We start from the raw sequence: 11,940 nt of genomic DNA on the forward strand, positions 1-11,940 counted from the left end.
TGGTTTATAAGGCCTGCATAGAGGGATCCAGTTTGGCATCCATAACTCACTCGGCGCTGTCTCCTCGGAGATCCCAAAGACTCAGTGGTCTCACCCCACAGGTGGTTAGCCCAGGCTTCCACTGGGGCCACAGCTTTCACACAACTATCTTCAGCATTGCCATCCCGAGCCCTGCTAACACAAGTCTGTCCACCAGGACTCCCACCTGCATTGTGGACCTGCCTGTTGCAGAGTGGAGTTCAGTTTAGTTTGTGCTGGGAGCTGAATTGCTGAATAGGAGAGCCACTGTTTTTGCACTGGCCCTGGGCCTGGTCACTGTGGAAAATGCAGGCTTTGTGAAAATGATGCCCATATTCCCACTTATGTACCATGTATCACACAGGGCTGGCACAGGGAAGAATCTGGGTCTTTGTACTGTGGCAACTCCATAGCTAACACAGACCTTTAATTTCTTTTCATTAGCACCCAGTGCACTCTGCAGAATGAATCCATAGCAAGTCGAGTCCTGATAATGCTCCTGGGCCATCAGCCTCTAACATTATTTAACTTTCTTTCCTGCCTATGATTCTTTTCTTCCTTATTTCAAATAGACTTATTATTTCATTTTCACCTTTCCAAAAAGGTGCCTGCCTCCTCCCACAGAGTGACCTGCTTGTGCTGCCCAGCATGGTGAGCAGCAGAGGAACTGAAACAGCTTGCAATTTATTAATCACATCGCCTTGACAGAAGAGTGTCTGTTTTCCCCATCACTGCGCTGGTCGGGGCATACACATGACTCACCCAGATACCTCCTCGCCAAACCTCAAACTCAATCCAGCCTATTTCAAACTGCAGGACCTTGGAGAAAGAGGTGATCAAGTCCCACAAGAGACTTTTATTACAACTCAGGAAGGTTAACGGCAGGGTTGACAGAACTATTTTTTGCAGTTCAATAGAAACACAAGCATCCAAAGTTCAGCTTTCACTGCACCCTTCTGAAGACTACACTCCACTGTCCTCCCCTCCCAAGAATAGTTCTACGGTATGGCTTTAATTTTATTTTTTTAAAAAGCTTTAAAGTTTGCATGGACAATAAGGTCTTAAATAAGGGAAAGATGGGTAGGAGAAAGAATCACCAACTTTCCTCAATTTGAGGGCTGGGAGAATGTGTACCTCTTGGGCAGTGTTCCCTCTAATTTTTTTCCATCCATGGGTACAGTGACCATCCGTCCCGTATTGGGCAGGACGGTCCTGTATTTGGGATGCCAAAAAGGCATCCCGACTTATTTGTTAAAAGGGACTCATTGTCCCATATTTGGGTCTTCCTCTCCCCAGCCCCGACCTTTTCTGCCAGAAGCTGGGCAGGCACAGCTGCTGGCAGAAGTCACTTCCCTGAGCCTCGGGGAAGCAGGAGAGCATGGGTGGCTGTTGTGCCCCTTTCACTTCCCTGGGGCTCCTGGGGATAGCTGGGGGGCTGCTGCTTCCCTGAGGCTCCCAGAGAGTGCTGGCAGCTGCTGCCTCCTTCCCGGCTCCCTGGGGCTTGAAGGAGCTGGGAGGTGCTGCCCTTCCCCCCACTATATCTCCCTGTCCCGTATTTGGGACAGAGAGATATGGTTGCCCTGGCCATGGGTGGAATAAATTATGTGCACCAACGCATGACGGATGTGACCCACCAACAGAAACTTATGCTTCCCAATATAGGTAACTATGGTTGCTCTGCTAATTAGCTGGGGAGCACCTGAATCATTCCCGAGCGGCCACCCAAGCACTCTGCTTACAGAGGACACTGGTCTTGGGCCCTGAGAATGGGATATGGGCCTGATTCCACTCTCCCCAAGTCTTGACCCCAATTTCAGTGACAGTTTGAGCAAGCCAAAAAGTGTCAGCATTTATGTAGTCCAAAACTCACAAAAAGAGAAATAATCCTATGACGCTGCTGGATCCAACAGTCTGATGGTCCCCAAGGGAAAAGGAGAGAGTATACATACATTATTATTCTTGTCTGAGTTCTAGAGATTTCAAATCCTACAAGGTACTTCTGCTTTCTTGTGCCTCACTTTGCTCAGCTGTAAAATTCTGATAGTGATACTTACCCTCATTTGTTTATGCTTTGAGATCTAGAGATGACGTTTGTTAGATAACAGCTAATGACTAAATCAGATTGAATTCAATGATGGTTAGTGGATGAAAGGTATTTGTGGACCTAGCTCTAAATCATTTAAATAATAACTAATAGTTAATTATGCTAATTTTTAAGAAATCTAACTTCAATACCAGGCAAACTGGTTGAAACTATAGTAAAGAACAGAATTGTCTGACACAAAGATAAATGTTGTTGTGGAAGAATCACCATGGTTTTTGTAAAGGGAAATCAGACCTCACCAATCTACTAGAATTCTTTGAGGGAGTCAACAAGCAAGTGTTTAAGAGGGATCCAGTGGGATAATAATGTAGCTAGAATGCTAGAAAGCCTTTGACAAGGTCCCTCACCAAAGGCTTTTAAGTAAGCTGTCATGGAAAAAGACAAAGTCCTCACATGAATTGGTAGCCACTTAAAGATAGGAAACAAAGGCTAGTAATAAATGGTCAATTTCAGAATGGAAAGCAACAAAATGGCAGATGAAATTCAATGTTAATAACTGCAAAGTAATGCATATCAGAAAATATAATTCCAGATATACATATAAAATGATAGAGTCTAAATTAACTGTTACCACTCAAGAGGCAGATCTTAGGCTGTTTCTACATAGGCCACTTCCTTTGGAAGTGGCATGCTAATACAGGGAGCGAAAGATGCTAATGAGGTGCAGATGCAAATTCCCTGTGCCTCATTAGCATAACATCATGTGATTTGGAGTCCAAAAGACCGCTCTTCCGGACTTCAAAACGTCGTGTAGAAGCGTGGCCCTGGGGCCGCACTTCTACACGGCGTTTTGAAGTCCGGAAGAACGGTCTTTCGGACTCCAAATCATGTGATGTTATGCTAATGAGGTGCGAGGAATTTGCATCCATGCCTCATTAGCATCTTTTGCTCCCTGTATTAGCATGCCACTTCCAAAGGAAGTGGCCCATGTAGAAACGGCCTTAGAGCCACTGTGGACAGTTCTCTGAAAACATCCACTCAACTTGCAGCAGAAGTCAAAAAAGCAAACAGAATGTTGGAAATCATTAAGAAAGGGATAGATAAAAAGACAAAAAACATCATATTGCTTCTGTATGAATCCATGATATGCCCACATCTTGAATACTGTGTGCAGATGTGGTCACCTTGTCTCAAAAAAGATATAGTAATATTGGAAAAGGTCCAGAAAAGGACAACGAAAATTATTAGGGATATGGAATGGCTGCCATATGAGGAGACATTAATAAGACTGGGACTTTTCAGCTTGGAAAAGAGACTAAGGGGGAATATGATAGTGTGGAAAAAGTACATAAGGAAAAGTTATTTACTCCTTTCCATAAGACAAGAACTAGGGGGTCACCAAAGAAATTAATAGGCTGCAGGTTTAAAACAAACAAACAAAACAAAGTATTTCTTCACACAATGGACAGTCAACCTGTGGAACTCTCCACCAGAGGGTGTTGTGAAAACCAAGATTTTAACATGGTTTTTAAAAGAACTAAATAGATCCAACAATGGCTATTCGGTCAGAATGGGCAGGGATAGTGTCCCTAGCATCTGTTTGTCAGGGCTGAGAATGGGTGATGGGGTCTGATCACTTGATGATTACCTGTTCTGTTAATTCCCTCTGGTACACCTGGCATTGCCCTTTTTCAGAAGACAGGATACTGGGCTAGTCGACCTTTGGTCTGACTCAGTATGTCAAAAATTTTGTTAGTCTTTAAAGTGCTACTTGACTGCTCTTTTGTTTTAACATCTTGACATAGTGGGCATAAGGCAAATATGTCAAAATAAAATAATAGTTAATTTATAAAAACCTAATCCAATTTTTTTTAAAAAATCACAGATTAGGCACTACCAGTTTTAACAATGAAGTGTTATTTTAAAATGAAATAGTTCTGCAGAAATAACTTATCTTTGACTTTTTTTCTGCTGTAACTTTTTGACCTTCTTTTACTTTTTGCCAATGATAAAAGACTGGTCGCATTCACTTTTGCTTAAATTCAGTTACCTTAGCACATTGTTGCAAAATTTATGATGCAAACACTCCAGGGGACTATAGAAATCCATTTCAAACATTGTTTTCATTAATGTTAACCAAATCACAAGTTATTTCTATTTTAATAATGGGTTGTCCCTAATCAGGAGGCCTAAATTACTTGACAGTTTTCCCATTAAGTAACTGTGTCTGTAATTCTGACAATTGTGTTGTGTGAATTAAAAGTATTTTATAATTAAGAATAAGCTTGAATGGATACACTCATTTTATATCCCTATGGATGATTATAGAACCAATTGGTGTTAGATGGGAAAAATATGACCCTTTCTATTTTATTTCTTCTTGATCTATGTACTCATTAACAACTGTTCTCTTGTATGGAGAAATCTAGTATCTGAATTTCAAGGAGCAGTTTTTAAAAGCTTTTCGTATTAAGAAATGTTCCCACATGTAATAGCTTTGAAATGAGTTTTTTCTCCTCTAAAAAAATAGCACTGACAGAGGTGAAACCCAACAAGTGGAGATGTATTTTCTTTCCCTTTCTGGTCTGTGTTCATTGGTTTTAGATTTGCTTCCTTTTTTAATTCCATTGTACTTTCATTCTTGATAAGGCTGCACTCAATCTCTGGTCCCCATCCTTTAAGTGTTGCAGGCTGAACTGACAGTAAAGACAATAGGAGTTCTGAGCACATGCAACAGCTATATAATTTTATCAGCTGTAAACAGGAGAGAACCCTGTAAACAGGAGAGACGTGAATGGCAAAATTCTCTCATGGAGTTTAACAAACCCAGGATTTCAGTCACTGTCAACTTTTAAAACCAAACTCTTCTCTGAAACGTTTGTGCTTAAGATTCTTGTGAACAACAAAAATAGCTGAAAGATGAGACGGGAAAATATTCCCCTCTTCTATTTGGTTTGCTTATTTTGTGCAGTGGACAGCACCCTTGTGAAGAGTCAGGGTTATTGTTTCCCCTATTAGTTTGTTTCCCCTGCTATTTATGTGGTATTTCACACAGTAATAAGTAAGGAACAGACAGAAAACAAAGGGAAAGTTCTTGTGTATAAACCACAAAAATTGGCAGGTGAATTCAGGGGCAAGTGCTGACCTGGCTTTTAATTCTTTTTAGACATTGCTTAGATTCCTGCTTAACATTGTCCCCTTAATTAGTGAATATTTGTAAAGACAAGAAGCACTATGGAATTAAATAATATTTTAAAGCACAGAAGCTTTTTTTTTTCACTTCTAGATGCAGAGGCATATTTGAGGTAGACTAACATACCTACAAAAATACTTTCCATTTAAATCCTGTAAAGCTCGATGAAAGAACAAAAACATATACACTTGCTTCGTCGATTTTCAAAAGGCATTTGACAGTATAGATCAGAAAGTGACTTGGGCAGTGCTGGATTCATACAGAGTGGACCGCAGACTGATAAGGTTGTTGAAAGATATGAATGATAATGCGGAGGCAGCAGTGAGAACATGCGGGGAGTTGTGAAGTTGGTTTAAAACAAGTAGAGGTACAAGACAAGGAGATCCAATATCGCCAAGTATCTTCATCGCACATCTGGAGAAAGCAATGGACGAGATCAAGGAAGAGATAGAAGGGATATCTGTGCACGGGAAAAGAATTAACATCTTGAGGTTTGTGGATGATATGGTTATCATTGAGGAAGATGAGGAGAAGCTAGAGAAAACAGTGCGGGTGTCAAGCGAAGAAGGGAAGTGGTATGGACTGATTATGAACATTGATAAAACGCAAACAATGGTATTTGGAGATAAGGAAATAGGAAGGAAGATCAGTGTCAATGGTAGTGAACTAGAAAATGTAGAGAAGTTCACATATCTGTGGAGGAACATGACATATGATCTAGACTGTAAGAAGGAAATAGCAACTAGAATAGTGAAAGCAAGAGTGAGTTTGAAGGCGATGGATAAGATCTGGAAAAGCAAAGCAATTAGCTTAAGAACGAAGCTGGGAGTCTTGAAATCATGTGTATTCAGCAGCATGTTGTACGGATGTAAGACATGGGTGATAATGAAAGATTCGAAAAGAAGAATGTTGGCATTCGAAAGGAGTTTTTATAGAAAGATTCTGAGAATAGGATGGATAAAGAAGGTCACCAATGAGGAATTATATAGGAAGATACAGCTGAAAGAGAACCTGCTGCAGAAGGTTAAAACTGGAAGCTACAACTACTTGGACATATTTGCACAATGAACGACGAATGAAAAATCAAGACTCTAGTATTCACCATAATGGATGATTCGAATAATAGAGGCAGAGCCCACAGAGAATGGATAGATGATGTAGTAGATTGGTGCAGAGCTAGTCTACAGAAACTAAGCCACTCTGCATTGGTAGGGAAAGATGGAAGGAAATAGTGAGAGAGACATCAGACACCAACGGGCGCTGAACCCACAGTTATTGATGATGATGATGATGATGAATCTACCTACAAAAATACTTTCCATTTAAATCCTGTAGTTTTCAAAGGATTAAATAAATTGGGATAAGTACAATGCCCTATTGTTGAATGAGATCAGGTCTAGTCAACTGTGTTTTATAAGCCCTACACCAGTGGTTCTTAACCAGTTTACCGTTGTGATCTTTGTATGTAGCTCTCTATGCCATATGTGGCTCTCCTCCACACAATATATGTACTAACTGTCAAATGGGCCTGAGCTGTGTGTTGGCTGGGCTACAAATGACCCATGGAACATGTGTTAAGAATACTGTTTTACATTGATGGTAGACTGTAGATAGTCTACTGCAGTTGAGGAAGTGGGGCCAGTTATGAACCAAGAGGCTCTGAGTACTATCTTTCCTATTGCAATGAAATGTTGAGCACCCCAGAAGTGCAACAAAGTGGCAGCTGTGAAGTTCCTCGATGGCTGAAGAATTATTCCAGTATATTAAATGCTGATACCAAGCACCAATAATACCCTTCTCAAACCTAGGAACTTGGCTTCTTAGCAAGCATATAGCAACAGCAACACTTCCTATAAGCTTTTCCTCTGTAAAACGGAAAAGATTGTTGATAGTGGAACAAATGACTTTTTGAGTCTTTGTCTTCTTATAAACAGGAATTACAATATGCTTTTAAAGTTTGTGTTTCTATAGCTACCTCTCCTCTAATGAGTTTTGTCAACAAACCCCTGGTTTTGTTGACAAAACTCACTGAGTGTCCACATGCTGTCAAGAGAACTCCGCACTTTTGTCAACAGCCTTCCCTATGAGGCAGAATGCCTTTTTCAACAGAATCTGTTGACAAAAAAGCTGTGTGGACGCTCCAGGGGGCCCTCTGTCAGCAGACAGGGTTTCCAGATCACCGGTCAGACTTGTCTGCTGTGCTTCCAGTTGGTCGCTCTGTCAAGAGTGGGCTGCACAGTCTGGACACTTGTCTGTCAACAGAACAAATCCACAGAGTGACCCACTTTCATGTGTGGCCATGATCTGTTGACAGAAGTTTTGTTGGAAGATGTCTTCTGATAGTAACTTCTGTCAACAGATCACTGTCATATAAACATAGTTGTGGAGGGAGGGCTTGCTCAGTGGCCTGGTAAACCCAGGGCTGTGAGCTCAATCCTTGAGGAGGCCATTTAGGGATCTGGAGCAAACGCATTTTTTTAAAAAAAAAAAAAAAAAAAAAAAGGGATGGTGCTTGGTCCTGCCAGGAGGGCAGGGGACTGGATTTGATGACCTCCCAAGGTCCCTTCCAGCTCTATAAGACGTGTATCTCCATATTTTTTTATATATTTTTATTAGATGTAACCTATGTGAATTGCCTTGCCTGACCCATCATAAAAAAAGAACTCTGAAAATACTGCCATGTAACTACAAAAAAGGCCAAGTAAAAGTCTGGCAAAAATGATGCTGTATGAAAAAGTATGAGAGTGGCTTCCTATGTGTCAGGGCTGGAAGCTGACCATCTAAGCGGTATGATGGTAGGAACAGCATATATAACAAGACTGTTTCAAGGGTTTTCTGGCCCTTGATCTTCTTGGCTGACATGACACCACATGTGTAGTCAGCAGAATTTCTAGCACAGTCTCCCTGCACAACAAAGCCAATGTTGTATCAGTTCCAGTGCCAACACCAGACCTACAAATCTCCCTTGTACAATAAATACAACAGTGTTAAAAGGACACCTCATCCCAGCAGGTATTTGTACTGCCATTTTAGGGTCCCTAATGTATAAGCAGCAATGACAAAGACTAGGGGGTTAATATATGTGCTTGTGGCCACTCACAGTTCCTTCCTCATTTCCTCATACTGAGAGTACCCAAATTCTCTCTTCCGCCTTCAGGGCAGCTGAACTTTCCTGAAGTGTGGAGGGTGTTGGTCCTTTCCATTTGACAGAGAGCAGGGAAAACCCTAAAGTTCAGATCCATCTCCAACCAGCCCACCATCTATGGGTGTTTGGAAAAAGAATTTCGGACTGAACTCAACTTTGGTCTTTATTATGAATTGTTGTCCATCACCCTGAGCACCTCAGGTTTGCTTACAAATAATATTCCTTCCAATTAGCCACAGAGCTACTAGGAAAATCCATGAGGCTCCCATCCCAGAGTTTCTTCTGAATTGTTCCAATGGTGGTGTGGGATTTACCTCATACCATACAATGGACATGGGATTCTCTCCCTAAACTAGAGCTTGTATATTGCTTTTACAGCCCCTGACTCCATCCCTCTCCAATATATCCGTACAGCAAGATCTCTCCTGCTGGCTGCTGCCCCGGAAACCTGGAAGGTTGGAGATCCATCTCCCAAAGGGGACAGCACCCACAGTAATACTAACACTGACAGTGCTAAGCTGGGGGTCCTCATGGCTTTGGTAGATGAACAATGTGCTGGGCACTAATGAGCTGGCAGGGGATCCCTCGAGCCCCTTGTTTTCAAGGCTGGCCTTTGAGTCCTATAAAAGATAATCCCAGCTTTCATTTAGAATGAATGTCTCCAGATCTTCGTCCTAGTGAAGAGTCTAAAAACATAAACTGAAGTAACCTAGTCACTAAGATTTAATGCATGTGATGGATCTTGAATGAATTTGGGGTCCACTTTTTCAGCAAAAGGTTAGGGCACCTCAAAGTAAACTCACACTTTAAGAAATACAAATCAGTTGTGTTTCAGGTTTATTCCAAAAATCAGCTCCCTAATTTCCCTTTCCTCCTCCACATTCTGTCCCCCAGTCCCTGAAATCTCTGTATCACAAGGTGTGATAATCATGGAAAAAATTGTTTACTACTGTGGGGAGGTAGTAAACCAGGGTTTCTGACCCTGACCCAAAATGTGAAGGCTGCTCTGCTCTTTAAAGAGATCCATCTTTCCTGAGTGATCCTGCTGGAGGGGGACCTCCCTTCTTGTATCCCCCACCACTTTCGCTAGATGTATCTTGGGGAAGCACCACATAGTATCCCCATGCCTCCCCCCCCCACCACCAGCCACAATAGTGCAAGAGGAGGAACCAGAAATGTGATAGGGCCAAGGGGCATTAAGAGGGACTCCTACATTCACTGTAGCCCATTTCTTGTCCTGCTGGTGTCTAGAACTAGCAAGGAACCTGGACGCCCAGTCCTTCAACCAACGCCCAAGGAAAACCCATTTCACTCTTATCATCAGACTGGGAAAGACCTGCTACTAGCACCTCTGAGACCCTCAGCAGTAGAGACCTGCCACTTCCAGTTCCCAGAAGGCACTCATCCACCACTGACCAGCCAGTCTTAGAATGAGCCTACTCGACTGAGCTAGGGTAAAGAACAGCTGCTGGGTAAGGAAGCCTGAGTCAGATAGAGGGGAGAATGAAGCATGGTAAGTTGTGGACTGGGGGTTAGACAAAAGGGGCTGATGCACTGGGAGGGAATCCAGTGAAAAGAAGTACTGAGATCTGTGGAGTGGCAGGGAGAGTATTTTACACAGGGAATGTTCACTTGTATCACTGAGGCAGAACCTTGTGAAGGGAGCCCTTTTAGAACCTTTTGGAAGCACACGACCTGCATAGAAAGTATTCTTCCTTCACCAAAGGATCTGGGGGGGTGGGAATAATTCTGCCACAGAGGAAGCCATTCTGGTGTTGTCCCCTCTCCCCATGGAGGCTGGGGGGATTCTGAGCCATTAGCATGAATATTGTGTTATTTATACTTAATGAAAGCTGCACTGGCTGGCTTAATGTCATGTTTTTCTCAACATTTACCATTTCCCATCATCATTTCTGAGAGAGATACTTACTTTGCTGGGAATTCCCATATCGGGGTCTCTGGTAACAAAAATATGAGCCAAGTTTCTTGATCTTTTTGATACCGGAAACCAGCATACAGCTTTCCTAAGTGGTGTCTGGGAGCTCTCTGGGACCAGCACTGGTCCCCAGACTAGTCACTGAGAAACACTGATTTCGAAGTACCTGGCCTCTGAGCCCTGAATAACACATCTCACAGAGCAGTACCAAGAACAGATGTTAGGAGCTAATGTTTGTAAGTAGCTAGAGCTGCAGTAATGTGTGAACAATGCACATTCCTAGGAATAATCAGAGTGAATGTGTGCTTACATCGAAATGCTCCACTGTTAACCTTATCAAGAGGTAACTGGAATGCTGGGTCAGCAGAAAGTGGAATAAGAATTTACTGTAAAAAGATCATTCGGCTTTAATAAGGTTTCCCCTTTGAAACGCTGATATTGGCAGAACTAAAGCTCGGGTCGGAAACTATATGTGGCTTTTGTTTTCCTGCTTTCCCTCTTGTTTTTTTTTTATTTTGGTTTTCGTTTGTTTTGGTTTTTGGTTTTTTTCCCCACTTGGTGTTGGAGCTGGAGAGGAAAGTCCCTCTGTTGCCAAGACAAACAAATTACACACTGCAAATCATAGACTTAAATGCCCTTTTTATCATTATTTCCTTAGAATGGAATGTTAGGAAAATAAAAGCAATAAGTAGGTGAAGTGATTGCAGACGCTTTTCTGGATGGCCACTGGCAAATAAATTCAGCCAGTTGTTTCCCTTTTATGTCTGTGGAAATTATCCTGGATGTTTCTTCCTGGTGCCAGCAAAAAATAAATAAATAAAAGGCCCCTTCTACTATTAACATCCCTTCAGATCTCTCCACTCTCAGGACAGCAGCAAGAGATCAAAGCTCCCAGACCACAAGAAAGGGAAGGGAAACATTCAGCCGTGTACAGAATGCACCCGCTTACTTACAGTACCTCTTGGCAAGCAGGAGATGAAAAGGAGCTGAAGGAGGGTGAGTCCTATGTGAGTCCAGGGGGCTAGGTCCATGCTGCGCAGGCCAGTACTACCGAGTGACTGCTCAGGAAGAGGGATAGCCGGCAAGCTGCTTTTACTGGGACCTCACCAAGTCCAGGCTGCGACAGATCTCGGATTTCAGACCTCTGCTCACTCCCATCATCACCAGAAGGGAACTACCTTCAAGAGCCTTCTCAGGCGTCCAAAAGTGCGACGTCACCCCAAACCTCTCCACTGCTGCCTTAACCCTTTCTGGGCTCCAGCAGGCAGCCCACTAAATGAAGGCTATATTGAGGGGATCCATAAAGGAAAGTTATGCTCGGCATCTAGACAGCATTTTTCATCTTCAAAGTTAAAAAAAACTGTAAAGGAAAACAACTCTATTGTGTATCTGACCAGATGGAGCAAATGAACAGAGGGCTTCTAAGACCCCAGGAGGAAGCACTCAGTGTAACTGCGCAGGAGGTTGAGTGCTGGTGAAAGGATGCACATTAGTGAAAGGCTGGAAATGCTTTGTGCATGGGGAGGGCATGTCTAACCCCCACACCAGTAGCCAGGAAATCTCACCATGAAATGTGCTGCTTGTGGATGCATCTGTCTTAATAT

The 11,940-nt window shown here is 42.6% G+C and overlaps 1 protein-coding gene across 3 annotated transcripts in view; it reads right to left on the bottom strand.

Annotated features, from left to right (window-relative positions):
- PAMR1 (peptidase domain containing associated with muscle regeneration 1) overlaps positions 1-11,469 on the bottom strand; it is a 73,425-nt gene extending 61,956 nt beyond the window's left edge. For all 3 annotated transcript variants that reach the window (XM_074998943.1, XM_074998942.1, XM_074998941.1), the window contains exon 1: positions 11,295-11,469. In XM_074998943.1, coding sequence (XP_074855044.1) covers positions 11,295-11,367 — 73 coding nt within the window. In that variant the 5' untranslated portion in view covers positions 11,368-11,469. The remainder of the gene's footprint in view (positions 1-11,294) is intronic.
- Positions 11,470-11,940: the final 471 nt, after the last annotated feature.

This window comes from Carettochelys insculpta, chromosome 6 (genome assembly GCF_033958435.1).
Source record: "Carettochelys insculpta isolate YL-2023 chromosome 6, ASM3395843v1, whole genome shotgun sequence".
Lineage (NCBI taxonomy): Eukaryota > Metazoa > Chordata > Testudines > Carettochelyidae > Carettochelys > Carettochelys insculpta.